This window comes from Aedes albopictus, chromosome 3 (genome assembly GCF_035046485.1).
Source record: "Aedes albopictus strain Foshan chromosome 3, AalbF5, whole genome shotgun sequence".
NCBI classification, from domain to species: Eukaryota; Metazoa; Arthropoda; class Insecta; order Diptera; family Culicidae; genus Aedes; species Aedes albopictus.
The window spans coordinates 336,328,816-336,347,328 of NC_085138.1; the positions used below are offsets into that span (position 1 = coordinate 336,328,816).

The 18,513-nt window shown below is 38.3% G+C and overlaps 1 protein-coding gene across 2 annotated transcripts in view; it reads left to right on the top strand.

Moving 5' to 3' along the window:
• The first annotated feature begins 333 nt into the window (after positions 1-333).
• The window catches only part of LOC109397409 (ras-related protein Rab6), an 89,740-nt gene continuing 71,560 nt past the window's right edge, over positions 334-18,513 (top strand). Inside the window, exons 1-2 of one of the 2 annotated variants that reach the window (XM_029865262.2) lie at positions 334-1,096; positions 16,058-16,116. In XM_029865262.2, coding sequence (XP_029721122.1) covers positions 1,027-1,096; positions 16,058-16,116 — 129 coding nt within the window. In that variant the 5' untranslated portion in view covers positions 334-1,026. The remainder of the gene's footprint in view (positions 1,097-16,057; positions 16,117-18,513) is intronic. The other variant, XM_029865263.2, reaches the window with a different exon arrangement.

An 18,513-nucleotide genomic window follows, 5' to 3' on the forward strand; every position in this document is an offset into this window, starting at 1 on the left:
CGATTGACATTTAGCACATTTAGCAGCGTAGCGCCAAAAGCATATCGCCTCCTAAGGCTCCGTTCAAAAATGATGTACTGGGGGATTAGGGTCATTTAAATATGTTGAAACTGGCGTCACGTGCGAATCGCCAGTTGCATATTGATTGTTGGTGCAAATCCCTCAATATTTAGAATGATCGGTGAGAAAAATAATATCTATAAATCTTGATTCAGAACACCTTGTTTTGGAGCTTCCTTGCCCAAAAGTTCGATCGCGTTGAACCTTCCGCAGTTGGATACCTTGTTCCCACCTTCACTCGGAGCGAGAACTGTCATTCTGCATCGTCACCGCGAAAGGAACGCGAACAACGACGACGACGGCCGTCAGCGAAAAGTGTAATGTCACTAGTTTTTCACTGGAGAGCGAGCTACGCGAATGGTTCAACTTGCTGCTGGCGATTGTGTGTGGATTAAGTGCAATTTGGCAAGCAAAATCTCCGGCTAGCGCTGTTCCGCTGAATTTGACCAGCTCCGGCGGTTCCGTTTCCGGTAGATTTGACAGAGAGGGACGTTTCGGTGTCCGCGAAAAAGTGCATTTTCTACCAGCCAGCCAACCAGGGGATTGGCATCCGACGGTGAAGAAGAAAAGCCAGTGTTCGGTCCTCGGTCGGGTGAAAGAAAATTTCTCCTCAAGCGTGAAAAAGGTGCTGTGTGGAATCCAGCGGAGAGTGAGCAACCGAAGGAATTGTGCGGTGGGCTCTTGGGCTGCTGGTTTTGTGTGCGTGTTCCGTCTCGGTTCGCGGTGCAGTGAGAAGTGAAACAACGGTGAAGAAAAAGTGCCAAAGGCCAAAACGGAGTGTCTCCCCCCTAGGAAGTCCCGTTGGAATCGGATCTAGGGGCTTGGCTTGATTTGGTCAGCCGGATTGGGATTTGTGTTCTCGATCGGTGGCGTCTGGAAGTGCACAAAACGAGTGTGAGTCAGTGAGGAGAAAGAGTCGAATAGTAGCAGAACCAGAAGAGTGAGAATCCATCGTAGGCAGCGACAATGTCGTCATCCGGCGATTTTGGCAATCCGCTTCGGAAGTTTAAGCTGGTCTTTCTGGGCGAACAAAGTGGTAGGTATTAATCTAATCTAGTTATAAGTCAACCTCGGAATGTTTCGCTGTTCTCCGGAACCGTCTATGAGCTCCCCTAACGCAATCCGGATTTGTGACGTGTAGCATTTTTCGACTACGGCCACCCTCGTCTTGTCTGATTGTGGTGGTGAATATTTTTCTCCTGCATTTCTCATCTTCTCACCCATAGTAGTAGCCGTCGTCGTCGTCGTCGGTCGTAGTATGATATAGGAGGGAGGACGGGTGCGGGTTCCTTTTAAAAAGACTGAGCTGAGCGGCGGTGTTTTCGGGGTGTGCTGGATGATGACTAATGTCCACGCGACAGAAGCTACTGCTGCCACAGATCGAATCAAAGGAGATCGCTTTTTTACTTGTATTGCACAGCTGAGCTGTGTCGAATCGATGGCGGTGATATAATTTTGGGTTCGTTCGTTGATGAGTGACAAGTCCCTCGCGCTACCGTGTGTGATTTAATGTTGAATTAATGTAGCGAAATGCATTTAAAATCATCATTTGTACATTACAACTATCATAAATCATAGTAAAATTTCTCGTAAAACGACGATTGTTATCTTGAAATTTGAATAATAATGGTGCTGATCATAACACAACACTTCACACATCATATAACAGGGTGTCTGCAAAAAAAAAAAATGAGTAAGGGAATATCAGGAAATTTTGTTTGACTTGAAGAAAATTTTGCTGGGAAATCAAGTCAAAGCATATTACAGTCAAAAATCAATGATTGATCATGATCTTTTAGGCATCAATGTTGTAGTATGTAGTCGGAGCGCTGCTGTATTTAATCCCGGGAGGAATCCTGGAAGAAATCCCTGGACAACTCCCGAATCCCTGGTGGAATCTTTGTAAGAATCCTGAAGCAATTCATGAAAAAATACAGGAGTAATCCAAGAAAATGTCTGAATTATCCGGAGGAATATCTAAAAAATTTCCTGCAGGAACATTAGGAATAAATCGAGGAAGTTATCCCGAAAAGAATCCCTGAAGGTATCTCGAATAGATTTCTAGGAAATGAAGTTTAATAAGAAATCCCTGAAAAAATCTTGAGAGAAAACACTACAGGAAACTTCAAGGAGAAAGCCCTAAAGGAAATCCGGGCAAAATCAGTATTCCTCCAGTCCGAGAGGAATAATTCTGGGAGGAATTTCTGAAGGAATCCCGAAAGAAAACCCAGGTAGGATTCCCCAAAAGAATCTCTGAAAGCGAGTCGCTTCGGACATCCTGAAATAATCCTGGGTGAAATTTCAGAACGAATCATTGAAAGGATCTAGGAGGAATCAACAAAGGAATCCATTAACGTATCTCGGGATCCCTCCCTACTTGAAGGAAGAAACCAGGACAGTGTCAATGAAGGTATCTCAGGAGAAATAACGGGAAGAATCCTTGAATGAATCTCAGGAGTCTCTAAGGTGCTGTCCATAAACTACGTTTACGCAGACTCATTTTCTTAGCCATCTCAGACCTCCAGGATCCCTCGCAGACTTTTTTTTTTTTATCTGTATTAACGAGATTTTTAGCCCTAGGCTAGTTCATCTCGGGACCCACGCTTTACTTCCCTTCCGAAGGAAGAACTCACATTTTGCGAGTTTGTCGGGAGTGGGATTCGATCCCAGGTCCTCGGCGTGATAGTCAAGTGCTCTAACCACCTCGCAGACTTTTTCCCATACAAAATTTCCGAAATTTATATTATTGACCGTAGTTTTTGGACAGACTCCTCTCTCTCGCCTAAGCGTCTACGCAGTTTATGAACAGCAGGCGCTAAAATAAAACCTGGGAAATATCAATCAATAAATCGCATGAATCATAAGCAAGCGTGAAAGATATTTCTGAATAAATCCCAGAAGAAACTTTTGGATGAATCCCTGATACAATCTTAACAATACTCCGTGAAAGAATCCCGGAAGGAATCTCTATGGGAGTCTCTAGAGAATTCAATGAAGAAATCTTGGGAAGAATTCCCAGTACTCCAGAAAGAATTCCCGAAGGATTCCTTAATAGAATCATAGAGGAATGCTTGAAGACACCCCAGGAGAAATCGCTCAAGAAAATCCGGGAAGGACTAAAGAAGGAATTCCGGAAGAACAACCTAAATGAATCCCGGAAGAAATCCCGAAAACAATCTCTTAAGAAATCCCTAAAAAAACTCCAAAGGAATCTCTAAATGAAACTCTAGAGGAACACCTGAAATAATGTCGGAAGAACTCCGGTGGAAATCCCTAAATAATCTCCGAGGAAATCAATGTAGGAATGTCGGAGAAATCTTTAAAGGAATCCCGTGAAGAATCCTTGCAAGAGTTGCCGAATGAAACTTGGAAGGAAGTCAGAACATATTCCTGAAGGTATCCCAGGAGACAACTCAGGAAGGATCTTGAGAGAATCCCTAATCGAAACACAGGACTAAAAGAAAGAACCCGGTAGGAGTCTCAGAATAAATCTCTAAAGGAACCAATGAAAGAATCTCAGAAAAAAATCTAGAGGAATCCTTAACTGAATCTTGGAGATATGTATCCCCAAAAGAGTCGCAGGAGGAATCACTAGACTAGATAAAACTTGAGAAGTGTCCATGGCTCCATCCGCCATCCTCCTAGAGTAAAAATTCAACAGTCGAAAATAGTCAACAGATATTTCAAGAAGACGATTCCGATACGTTACCGCAAATTCCAGGTGGACACAGATGAATCTGGGGGTTAAAGTTCATCTAGACATTCCTCCACTAGGTCTTCTACAGAAATTCAGACAGGAATTCTTTTTGCAACTACTTCTGAGACAACTTTCGAAATACCTTCAGGATATCTCACATGCTTCCTTCCGTATGTTTTCACGGTATTTTGCTTGAAATTCATCCTGGAGGTTCTTCTGACTTCCTACCGGTATTTTTCCAAACTTCCAGCCAAGGATCGGTATATTCGCCTCACTCCATTCATATTCACTCCTCTTTGCTGAAGCGAATTGAGAAAGATGCAGCAACAGAAACTCAATCGAACTTTTTTACACTTAGACGCTAGATTGCATCGCAACCAAGCGTTTTATGGCCAAAAAGTGCAACTATACTTGCTTCTTGTCACTTTAATTTGGAGAAGAGAGAGTCGATGAAGAGAACTCTCTCATGTTACTTTCGCCCTTATTTAAACTCAATCTAGAGATAGTCATGATCAAACACGCAACCCCATCACCAGTGGGAAGCGATGCTCAAGCTGGTTGACATGGATATTCGTTGTCGATCGTCGCAGTTTGGATCGCAAGCGAATGAATGAATGGCGAATGGTGAAGAATGCTGGTGAGCGATCGAAGCGGCTACTGCCATAACTAGAAGAGAATTTCTGCATGTAATGCATACATTTTTAGTGTATTGTTGTTGAAATGCTAGATTAGCAAAGAAAATATTTCGAAAACATCAAAAAATTGTATGCACAATATAACTCGTATCACTCACGAATCGCATCACCGCTCGATCGCTTGCGATGCGAATGTGGACGAATGAGTAATTTCCAAGTGTGGCTTCCCACCGTTCGCCTGAGTTTGCTGTCGTCGTTGACAAACAAACACACAAACTAAAGCGACGACCGTTCGCTGCTGACTGTCTTCGAGTGTGGAAGAAGATGAAAAGTGCAAATCAGGAACCCTGCTTCCAGCAGTTCGTTTCCATGAAATTTTCGTGGGAATTCTCCCAGAGTTTTACCTGGCATTTCTGCAGGAGTTTATTTTTAGTTATTTCTAAGAAGTTGGTGCAAAGTTTTTCTTAGAGCTTCTTCCAGGATTCCTCTTGAATATTTTTTCTCGATTTCTTCCGGTGTTCCACGCGTTTGTGAGCTCTTCCCGGAATTTCTCCCACAGTTTCGACAAATATTTTTCCCAGAGGTTCTTCAGGATTTATCCAGGAGTTGTTCACGAAATTTATGTAGAAGTTCTCCCAAGGTTCTATTACAAATCACAACATTATTTCTAGCATTTCTACTACGGTCCGTTCCCGGATTTCTCCAGAAGTTATCAACGTTCTGTCTGAATTTTACATCGGTTTTAACATATTGCTCCCAGAGTACCTTACGAGATTTTTTGCGGAGTTCCTCTTGTTATTTCTTCATATTAAATATCTGTGAGCTTACACCTAAAGTTTTATTCTTAAATTTTATTATTCTAATTAAAAAGCTCTTTTGTCGACTAGGGCAGTACGTAAGCGGGGAAATTTCTAACTGCTATGCTATGTTTCTTGGCTTGACAAACACATTTTTGATGGCGCAAAGGGTAATTGAATCCATAATCATCCGTATACTGAGCGAAAGTGTGATCCTTGCGATCACAAGGCCGATCTTTTTTTCTAGAGTTCTGGATTTTCCGGAATATCTCTTTAAAGTTCTTACAGATTTTTTTTTCAGTGTCATCTGTGAGTTCTTTCGAACTTTTGCTGGGTTTTTTCTTTGAAGATTTTTTATTATGTTGCTCCCGGGATATATCTTAGAGTTTTACAGGATTTATAATGAACTTTCTCTTAAGCTGATAAACCTGGGTATGTTAGTGAAATACCTGAAAATGTCGGAAGTAATAAAAAACGAGTTTAATAAAGTTAAGATCGAAAGACATTTCTGCCATATGATTCAAATACAAAGTTGGAATTAAACGGAACAGTGTTTGACTCGATTTTCTTTTACTTCTCCCAACATAGTTTCAAAGATCCTTCTCTAGGGTAGTAAATTTGGTTTCAGGGTGCTTGCAGTCACCCTCCTGAGATTTTACTTACAGATTTTTCAGGGAGACTCCTTTTTGGATTTTTTAATAGGTCTTCTCGATCTTCTTGCCGGATGTTTTTTTCTAGAAGTTTTTCTCAAAACACCTTCTGGAACAGCGTTTCTCAAACTATGGGCTGATTTTTGGTGGGTCGCGTTGTCTATATTAACTTATGTCGAATGTTATTGCTTGCCATTTTCTAATTTTCAAATACTCCTTTGGAAAATCCATTTCTAGAAGAGTTATTTTTCTAGAATTTCGGTTTCTCCTTAATTCTTTTCAAAATTTTGTATTATAAGTCCATGAGCGAAACTACGGATTCTTGCCAGGGGGTGCACTACAAACAAATATTCATTAGTTCATCAATTCTTCATTCATCGCCCCATATCTTACAGCAATGTATTGAAATTCTAGGGGGTGCCTGGCACCCCCGGCATTCCCAGTAGTTTCGCCTATGTATAAGTCTTGTGTGGAGTATATTGAATATTGAAACTACTATTCTTGAATCAATACCGACACTATAAGTTTTCAATTGGAAGTTTTAAGCACAGAGAAACAGACTTCACACTCCGCTCGCTTCCCATTGAACACCTCTTTAACAGTTGATTCAAATATTCGATAGTTAGCTCCTGTTTGACGTTTGCTCACTACCGCCACCTTGTGGTGGTCCGGCCAAGTATAGGACGATTAGAATTGGGCGTTTGCGTTTTCGTAACGATGTTTTTTAATGAAATTTGTTCAAAGTTTTACGTCTGTTTCTCAGTGTTTTAATATTTGAGTAAAATTTTAGTTTTTACTTGTGTTCTGAAAAAAAAAATAGTTCAAATTGTTGCTTGCGTTAGCATTTTGTGTTTAAATATCAAAAAATAGAAATACCAAAAATCAACAAAAAATTACCAAACTTCGACAAGAAACCTTCTCTTCAGTAAAGTTAAACTTCTGTAAAATTCCGATGAAAGTCGATCGTCTGAACTGAAACGGAACAACTGAAAAGCAGGGCTGGTAGCAAGTCACTTTTTAGTGACTTAGTCACATTTTGTGGGTTGGTCACTAAAAAGTCTCTTTTTTCAAGGTCAGGTCACTAAAGTCACTATTTTCACCTAAAAAGTCACTTTTTTCAACTTTTTTGGAAGTTGAAAAAATATGGGTTGAAAAATATCCAAAACTGTTAAACTATTAATTGTTGCCACATTAAAAGTCATTTTTCCCCATACAAACCGTATGGAACGGTTACGGACATAACGGATCTTCACAGACCTGCACAAGCACTGGTTGTTTGTGGACTGGACACAAAGGCTTAAATTCCATTGAGATCTTGTAAGATCTGCACCATCTTTACAGTTCAATACTATCAAGAATACAATACTCCATTTACTTGTTAGAAGGGTCATCGGGGTCATTGGTCTGTGGCGTATAGAGTAGGCATTCGTATAATACTAGTTTCGCTTGTAGATCCTGTACCTACATTTCATGGAGTTTTGCGATGCGATGACCTAGATGAACTGAAAGTAGTAAAACTGGTGTGGAAATCTTCAGAACATATGCCTTAAAAAATACCATCAAAAGAATCCAATCATTGTACGTATATATCGAAACAACTTTTATAGATATTGGAGGACTGAGTTCCAAGAAGTTTGAAGACCTTAGAAGTATTCATGACATGATTGACATGTTTAACATGTTTTTCATATAGTTAAGAAATAAACCCTACGAAAAGGGACAAGTCATTATAAAACTAACGCAAAAATATTGTTGGCCACCTGTTTGTATGGGGCCGCCCCATGGTGCGTCGGTGAGAGTGGAGGCCTAATAGCGAGTCGCTATCTAGTGACTTGGTCACTATTTTAAGTCCAAAAATAAAATTAACAACTTATGAAAATTTCACCAGAAACTATGAGACAATTTAAATAACTTATGCAATTCAATATAATAATATACCTTTTATGTAACTTATTTTGGTATCATAATGGCCAATTTTTTCCGAACTGGCTCAATATGCAACTGAAATGAGTTGCATAATGAAAAATAGTTGTATAATGTTCATACTCATTTAAGTTGCATTATGAATATTATGCAACTCAAATGGGTTGCATTATGAAAAAATCATTGCATAAAATTTTGTATGAAACTCGTTGCAAAACTCGATTTTTTCAGCACTCTTCGTTTTTATTCAACTCGGCAAGCCTCGTTGGATAAATCTACGACTCGTGCTGAAAAAATCAACTTTTTGCAACTCGTTACATAAATAACAAAATATGAGACATTTTAAGTAAATTAGGATTTCTATTGCATTTTCATAGGGTAGTAAAAAAAATCGTTGTTTTCTTCTTGTAACTCTTCTAAGGAGGTACGTAGAGAAATATTTCAAGAATTCCATCGACATTTCTTAATTACTTTCTGTTATTTGTTCCCACATTTTTTTTTTTATTTTGAGGGAATTCTTGAAAAAAATATTCAAGAAATCAAATGCTTACTCAAATTTATTCACACATTTTTGAGCATTTGCCTATCTATATTTTCAACATGATGAAATTCATGACAGAAAACATCCAACAAGTTCTCAGAGAGTTTCATAAGAAATTCCGCATTCGATGCACTGCCACAAAGTATGAAGATTGTAATATTTTTATTTATTCTTTCTTGACAGTATTTTCTGTAGAAATTTTAGCAAATATCCCTCAAATATGTTCACTTCAAATCGGTCTACAAGTACGAAAGAAATACCGTGATTTCGGGTGAAATTGATCAGTGGGGTGAAATTGATCGACGTGGGGGCAATTTTTATTTGTAAAAAATAAAGCTATGAACTCAAAACAATTTGTAGAAAATGACCATCATCTGTCTCAAGGGTTATTGAATGATGAGTTTACATGTTTTACAGATAATAAGTCGCATATTTCTGTATAAAATTTAATATTTTCCGAAACTGCGTGTTTGGCGATTTTCAAAGACACTTTCTAACTTTTGTTACTGTAGCTGTATCGCACATGTAATGAATATTCGAATTAATGTTTATAGCTGCCAAGTGTTCGCAAACCCTGATTTCATCATCAAAAGTTTTATAAATATTGATATTTATGCATAAAATTGTAAAATTGTTTCTAAAGTAATGACTTGTCTACTATGGAAATTGCATACTTCTAGGCGTTTTGGTTAGATATATTAAACTTTAAATTTAAATTAAGAAAAAAATAAAATTAAATTAAAATTAAATTAAGAATTTACTAAACTTGTATAAGTTTTGCAAAGCTTTTCGCAATCTGGGGTGGATAATTCAGATGGAAAATTTATTTCCAGCACTTACAAGGACATTTCATTGACTGATCAATTTCACCCCGAAACTAAAATTTCTGATTTTTTATTTTAAATGATATTTATTGCAATAAAATGATGTGCTGTAAAAGTTTCAACCTGGTTGACTGATGAAAATCGTGGTCATACTTGTTTTAAAGCAATTAGTGTGACCATATCAATAACTATTCAAAAATTAGAAGCCAAAAACTGTGAAAAGTGATCAATTTCACCCGAAATCACGGTACCCGCAATTACGTTCATAAAAAACGAAGGGGTTTCTACCGGAACCGACTGAAGATTAATGTTGGCACATCCTTTTACATTCATGCCATGCCCATCCAGTTCTGCGCAATATATGCTAGAAAATTGTAGATACTTACATGCAACTTTGTACAATTTTATGAATGGAGCATGAAAGTTTTTCTTGAAAATTATGCGGTACCTCAGGGTTTTCTGAATCAAATTCGTCCAACAATGATTCCTCACTAAGCATATTTTTGTGCCAAAAGTCACTATTTAGCCACTTTTTTGTTATCTGCAAGTCATTATTTGGTCACTATTTTCGAGAATTTGGTCACTAAAATAACTATTTTAACCATCAGTTCTTGCTACCAGCGCTGGAAAAGTGATTTCAATAAACATGAAAATAAAATATGTGTGTATGAAGGATATTATTAAAATTACAAGAGAACTAATCTGACCATTCAGCAGTACTATAATTCTAAAAACTACTTGAGCAGAAGCATAAAATTTCCAGTATATATTCCATGCCAGACTGGTTAAATATATTAAAAACATGAAATCTTATCTCAAATATTTAAGACTAAGAGTTAACTGATGCTGCAAATTTTGGCACCTTAACCATTCTTAGACTTTTGCAAAAAAAAAAAAAAAAACTATAGGAGCGCTATAAATAAACAAAAAAAAAACATTTTTTTAAGATTAAGGGCTACGTAATGTAAGTTTATCACAACCTATGAAAGTTATAAAATGTATTTATCTGAAAAGGCAGTCCAAATTTGCAAAAAAAAACTTATTTTATTATTTTTTTGTGCTGGTGGGTCGCCAAATTCTTTGAAAATCAAAAGTAGGTCGCAAGCTGAAAAAGTTTGAGAACCCCTGTTCTGGAATAACTTACGAAATTTCTTGTGTCGGAATCCCAACACTACTACGTTACCAGTAGCAACTTTTGAGGCTGACTACTCGAATCTCCGTTTCTCTATTTTTCTTTTATTCTGCCACTCTCTAGCTGTAATTCACGCTCGGAAAGAATCCCTGAAAGTTACAAATGAACTCCCGTACAGAATCCCTGATAGGATCCTTAATTAAATTACGGAAGGAATCCCGACTGGAAGATGGACAGGGCTCCCTGAAAGAATAATTGAAGAAATCCCGGGAGGAATGTAGAAAAAACGGGACAAATCTTTGGAGGAATCCTGGCATGAATACCTAAAAGAATCCCGCCAGATTCTCAAGATTCACAGGAGTCTTTGAAAGAACACTAGTAGGAATCCCTGGAGCAATCCTAGCAAGAACCTCTAAAAGGAATCCTTTATGAAATCCCAGAAGGGATCTTTGAAGGGACTCCAGCAGTAATCCTTAAAGGAATGCTGACTAGAACATTTGAAGAAAACCTTTCAAGATTTTCCAAAGCAATCCTGGTAGGAACCCGAAGGAATCCCAGGCGGATTTTCGGAAGGAAATCTGGGAGGCATATCGGATAAAATCCTGTGAATTCCTCCTCAGCTGAAAGCTTGGTTAATCCCTGAAATAATCATAGAAGAAATCCCGGAAGAAATTACTGTCACGAGAGGAATGCCTGAAAAACTCCCGAGAACCCAGCAAGGATCCCGGTACGTACACCTGAAAGAATTCCACTAGGATTATTGGAATATATTTCGACAGAACATTTTGAAAGTATCCTCGGATGAATCTGTGAAGTACTTCCAGAAGAAATCCATGAAAAAATGCTGGTTAGAATTTCTGAAATAATCCTTTGAGGATTTTCTAAAGCAATTCTGGCGTAAATCCTTGAAGTTTTTCCTGAAGGAGTCCCGTAAAGACGTAAAGAATAATTGATGGAATCCTTGAAAGGATCATAACAGGAATACCAGCTGTAAACTGAGCAGGAATTTCTGCAAGAGTTATAGGAGATGTCCCGGAAGGAATTATTGAAAGAATCCCTGAAAAAATCGGGAAAATGAAAGAATCCCATCAGAAATTCCGGCACGAATACCTAAAAAAACTACGGTTGCCTAAAAACACCTCAGCAGAAATCTATGTTTTTTCATATTTTTTTCGGGAGGAGTCCTTTAAGGAATCACAGCAGGAATCCGGGAAGGAATCTTTGAAGGAATGCAGAAAAGAATAAATGAAAGTATTCTTTCAGGATTTTTCAAAGCAGTTCTTACAAAAATCCCTGAAGAGAATTCAGGAGCAATTTGTACATCAATTTGGGAAGCAATATCAAATGGAATCCCGGGGGGAAACCTGGGAAGATTCACAAGAGGAATGCCCGAAGATATTCCGGAAAGAATTTCTGAAGGTATTTCGAGAAAATCTCATCTCATTTCCTCACCTTTCTAGCCTCTACCATACTGTCTTCTCTGCCCCCTATATCCCAACCCTTTATCCTACGCTCTATCATAACCCTCGACCCTACCATCTGCCCTACCCTCTACCATATCCAGTACCTCATAACCACTGTCTTATCATTTACCGTACCTTCGATCGTACCCTTTACCCTTCACCATACTACTTAATCGTACCGTCTACCCTCAACCCTACTCACCATCCTATTCACTTCCCTACCGTCTACCCTACCCTACACAGTTAGAAAAAATCACCGACTTCGGTAATGTTTTACCAAAATCTCAACCGTTAAGTTTGTTTTACAGGAAAAATTCGGTAAAGGTAGCAACTTTTACCGAAGTTCGTTAGAGTTTGACAGATAAACGATAACATTTTACCGAAATTTGTTATTTTTTACAGAATTTCGTTAAAAATCCATTACCGAACGCTCAGCGGTTGAGATACTTATAAGAAAACGATAAGAGATAGAAGTTTGATGTCAAAGAACGAATTGTAGAGTGGAACAGGGGCCACAACTTTGCCAAAGAAAGAATTTTAAATTATTACGCATTTTTCAAAGATAATTGACAAAAACAAATTAAAACACACTACTTTTGAGCTATTTGCTCTAGAAAACTTTGTTATTTAACTAAACCAATCGGTACAAAGATGCCAATTTTTAAAAAAATCAATAATTTTTCGAATAAGGGTAAAAAAACTGCGATAAGTTTGACCATTTTAAAGTTATAGCCAGTTAAGGCAATAAGAGTCAAAAACATGGGGAGTTCAATAACTACGTAACGGTTGAGATTTGACCATTTGCGTAGAACAATTTTTTCACCATTTATGGTCCTCTATCACCCTTTAAAAAGTTTGCACTCAGGAACCTAACACCCTGTATATACATTGACTTTTATATGTATTGATTAACAACTCTGCCGAAGAAATGAACTATAAATTATGAACCATTGTCAAGAATCCAGGGAAAAAAAATTTCTTTCACATTGGAAATGAAGCTCATAGATCGTGACAGTATGTAATCTTTGCAGCATCGTTCACGCCATCTAGTGAACCAGTCACAAACTATATTGTCCACAATGAGAATGAGCAAGGTATAAGAAAGTATTCCAAAATTTTGTATAATTCTGGAGATATTCACATCAAAAGGACTGTCCTATTTATAGGACGCTGGGCGTTCGGGGCATCTGTCCTATAAATAGGACGTTGGCGGATATGGGTTAAGTATAAGCCTTCCATGCAAGGGGTTTTCAACTAAATTAATTACCTGTCACTACTGAAAAAGTTTCTCTGATTACTCATTGATTACTGTGATTACTATGATTACTTATTGATTACCAAGATTACTATTGATTACTCAAGATTACTACAGATTACTTCTGATTACCATGATTACTTGTGATTACCTTGATAACTTATTGATTACCAAGATTACCATTGATTACTCAAGATTACTACTGATTACACAGATTACCTATGATTATCATATGATTACTCATGATTACTTTGTTTGATTGTACCGTTGATTACCTTGTTGGTTACATTTGATTACCATTGATTACATCTGATTACTATTGATTACATCTGATTACCATTGATTACCTCGGATTATTAATGATTACTTCTGATTACCATAATTACTTGTGGTTACCTTGATTACTTATGATTACTTATTGATTACCAAGATTACTATTGATTACTCAAGATTACTCAGATTATTAATGATTATTTCTGATTACCATGATTACTTATGATTACCTTGATTACTTATTGATTACCAAGATTACTATTGATTACTTAAGATTACTACTGATTACTCAGATTACCTATGATTATCATATGATTACAAATAATTACTCTTGATTACTTTGTTTGGTTATACCGTTGATTACCTAGTTGTTTATATTTGATTACCATTGATTACATCTGATTATTTTTGATTACATCTGACTACCATTGATTACTTCGGATTACTAATGATTACTCCTGATTACCATGATTACTTGTGATTACCATGATTACTCAGAGAAATCGAAAGTAATCATTGATTACTTGTCACTAAAAACTTGTTGGAAACCCCTTGCTTCCATGCTTATATAGCGTTAAAATATTATATAGTGCTAAACTATTTTCACCACTAAAAGTAGCTGGACTGATCGAGAATCGAACCCGACAATCTCAGCATGGTCTTGCTGTATACTCGCGTCTTCACCATTTTTGCTGTATAGGAACTCAAGTTCCAGACTTAACGAAGCAAACTATGATGGTGTATCAGAAGTTTCTCCGCTGATTTTCCCAGATGAAGTAAATGAACAATAGAAACGTGTGTCCCCGTCAAGCATACATCAAGATTATAATAGAAACGCAAATCTCTCAGACCGGGGAAATGTGAAAACTAATCAAGTATGCAACATTGTTCTGCAGTAGCAGCTTTCTTCTATTCGGTCCCAACAACCATATTGCACACAAGCGGTGATAAAACTTGACATTCATCTAGCTGTACCTAAATCAAACTAAAAGAATTTTCACTCTGAATATTTTAATTCAATACCCTAACCTGACCTTATTATACCCCCTCAGATAACATGATGAAAAAAGATCCCTCATTCGTTACGTGCCAACACGCGACATCAAGAAAAAAAAACGTCCACGCAAACGACCTATGCATTTGTTTGTGCTTTACCTGCATCCTCTTCTGCTGCGGTTGGAGCAAGTGTGCGGCGGAGATTTGATAGTTGCGTACGCTGATGACATCAGTGCAATTATCAGTACGGTTGACCAGTTGAATACGATGCGAGATTTGTTCAAACGATTTGGGCGTGTAGCTGGCGCTCGTTTGAACGAAAGGAAGACGACAGCAAGCGACGTCGGGATAATTAATGAGCCCCTTACTGTACCATGGCTGCGTACAGAAAATGCGATTAGAATTCTTGGCATCGTCTTTACAAATTCAATAGTGGAGATGGTCAACATAAACTGGAATACGCTTGTCACGAACTTCTCTCGGCAAGTCTGGCTACACTCTCAACGGAGCCTCTCACTGCACCAAAAAGTTGTTCTTCTGAACACCTTCCTCTCCTCGAAGATGTGGTATATTGCAGCACACTTAACACCCACTTCAGCACACATAGCGAAAGTCACAGCAACCATGCGGCGTTTTATTTTTCGAGGAGCGCCGGCAACTGTACCGATGGAGCAACTTGCACGCAGCAAGGAAAACGGCGGGCTAAAACTGCATCTGCCGCGGATGAAATGCCCCGCATTAATGATCAACCGACATCTTCACGAGATCGAGTCGATCCCCCACTACAACTCCTTTCTCAACTCAGCAAATCCTCCCAACGCAAACTCGCTCTCTGATCTTCCCTGCCTAAAATTGATCCTCCGAAACTATGCAGACCTTCCCTTCCAAATCCGCCTTCACCCTTCCGCCGATCTCATCCACCGTTTTTTCGTTGAGCGGACGGACAGACCAAAGGTGGAGACACAACATCCAAACTTAAATTGGCCCCGTATCTGGAGGAATATTTCGACTTGGGAGCTTACACCTTCTCTCAGGAGCCTGCTCTACATGTGGGTGAATCAGAAGCTGCGGCACCGGCAACTGCTCTTCAAAATGAGGCGGTCGGACGGAGAACAGTGCATGAACTGCGGCGCACCAGTTGAAACGATACAGCACAAATTCTTTGACTGCCCAAGAGTCAATGACGCGTTTCTACTGTTGCAACGGAAGCTGATTGCGACAACTGGCGGAAGGCGTATCGATCGTGCTGATCTACAGCGGCCGTCACTAAATCACATAGGAACTAGAGTGAAAACAATAATTCTGAAGTATTTAGCATGTTATATTTCATTCATTGATAGCAACAATGGAAGATTAGATATAAATGAACTTAATTTCAATCTTGAGATCAGTGTCTAAATAATAATGTAAATATTTTTTAACTTGAAATCGACAAATAAACGTACTATTTAACATCGTAAAAAAAAAAAACCTTCCATTGAACTCCAAAGGTGGTAACGATGGGGCGCCAACCCGCCAGCCAACCAACAACGTCGTCGGTTTGTAATGAACCTCATTGTTCTCACCTTTCACCGCACCGACAAACAGACGCGTCTCGCGTCGGTGGCAGCGGCGGCGGCGGCATTTCCCAGCTTTATCATCTTCATCAATTCAGAGTCCGTTTTTTTTTTTCTTGTCTCGTTTTCCATTTCTTTTTCATCTTTCAATCTTCACCCATAGGTATATATCAATGATGATAATTGTTATCTTGTTTTCTCAGTTTTCACCCCATTGTTTACATTCTTTTTCTCTGGTTTTTCATTCTTTTACAGTCGGCAAAACCTCGCTAATCACCCGATTTATGTACGACAGCTTCGACAACACATACCAGGTATGTATAAGAAAGATGATGATTGTTGGGGAAGATGGGGAGGCGTGGGGATGTGGATCATTTCCACAGTAAACTGTTGGACCAGGACAAGCGAAGTAATTCAAAATTCGTGTTGCCATCGCCGGTGATAAACTGCTTCTGCAGTTCCGCTTCGTTTCTGGTGGAAAGCAAATTCAAGTGTTTCCTCTCGCTACACCATCAGAACGCTGTTACTTGGTTGTTGCTCTCTACTGTGTTCATGTTGTCGGTTTCGTGCAACAGAGGTAAAACTCCAAAAGCTATTGTTTTTTTACCGTAAAAAATAGCTCTAATATGAGATTTCTTCTGTTTATAATAACTGATAAGATAGATGAAGATTGCTTATCTTCTTGTGAGTAAAAAACTTCACGGTTTATCTATTACGATATAAATGTATATAATCGTGATGATTTTCAAAACTTGTTTTGGTATCGTGACTTACTATAACAATCTAAAAACTATAGTAAATTGTGACTTATCTCTTTTTTTGCACGAAACCGCCGATGTGAACTCTGCCAGTGCCGCCTGAGTAACGATTCTATATCTTTCAGCTACGGAAGTCCTTGAAGATAGGATTGCAAACAGGCAGAATGCATTTAGCAACCAGCAAACAGCACATTTCTCTTCATTCCAATCGGATAAAGCACCACCAACGTACATAGTTGCTGGTGAGCATAAGCATAACTAGGGGTCAACAGTAGGCCGTCCTTAATTTTACAAAAATAGGATATGTTGGATGTTCGTTATTGGAAAATAATCATTTAAGTATAGATAGAACCGGAGGAGGGTATCACAAAAGTAGGATGGATACTGACCACTGTAGAGCCTATAGTTCTTGATATCAGGGTATTTGTGGGACCTTGAATATCTATAAATTTTCATTAAAGTCTCTCAGTTGCTTTCTGAAGCTTGTGTGGATCCTTAGTACAAAATATTTACACCTAGCGTGCCTCAAAAGCTTTTCCAACCGCACTGAGAATATAACTCAAAGTTGAAAATGTTTTGGAGTTTTTTAAAAAGTTCCACGCTAGCTCTATACTTCTTAACCGCCTGACCCGACGTAATACACAATAATACATGAATCTTACCACTTTTCAGATGAATTCATTTCAATTCCAACTAATAAGGCCTTGGTAAAAAAGGTTATGCAATTCAAAACCTTCCTGACCCAGGCGCTCATCGGAATAAAACTGTCCACGTGGCTCCAAACTACAACTAAAATTGAAGTTTACCTCATAATTTCATTGAAAAACTTTGATCATCTATAAATTCCTGCTAGGAGTCCTACAGGGATTTCTATAAAGATTACTACAGAAATTTCCTTAGAATGTTCCCAGTAATTCCTGTGAGAATTCAAGATGAGTTTTTTTTATGAATTCTGTCTGGTATTGCTCTAGGAATATTGCTGGGATTTTTTCATAAATGTCTGAATCCACCAGGAAGTTTTGCTGGGATTCTTCAGCTAATTCCTGCTGGGCGTCTCCAAAGAAATTTCTGGAGTAATCCCAGTACAAAATGCTTAAAAATCTCCAGAAAGAATTTCTAGATAAGCAGGAATATCTACTGATACTCTAAAACAAATTCCTGAAGGAATATTTGAAGAAATATCTGCATGATTCGCAAGAGGAATTTCTTCAGGAATCTTTAGAGAAATCTCCGAAGGAAATCACAGGAACGATTAACTTCAGTACAATCCCATCAGGCATTTTTGAAAGAATTCCAAGAGGATTCTTCTTATTTTTTTCTTAATATTGCCACCAGGAATTCTTGATGGGATTCTCTTTAGATTATCCTGATAGGATTGTTGAATACCTTTTAGGATTATTTCAGGAATTTCTCCTGGGATTTCTTCAAGGAGTCAACTTGAAGCTCCTCCTGGAATCCTGCTGTGATTTGTCCAGGGATTTCTGCAAGAATTTTTTAATTAGGTACTGCAGGATTTTTTCCAAGAATTCCCGCAATTATTTTTCCAGTGAAGGATACTTAGAGGAATTCTGAATGACGCTGATAAAATTTCTAAGACAATTTCTGGATGAATTCGTACAAAAGTTACATTAGGGATTGCAACCAGGGATAAGGGACGAATGACCATAAGGTTAAAGTCCCTCTTCAAAACCAAATACACACACACATTGGGGATTGCAGGGATGAACCCCATCGAAAATAATTGGAGGAATTCCAGCAACAATTTCTAGAAGTAATTTAAAGGAAATTTTAGGATAATACCCAAAAGGAATTCCTGGAGGATTTTTTGGTAAATCTCTGATGGGATTCTCTAGAAAATCCTGGTGGGATTGATGAATACTTCGTAAGATTCCTCCGGGAATTCCCCTTGGGATTTCTTCAGAGAGTCCACTTGGAGTTCCTCTAGAAATCCAT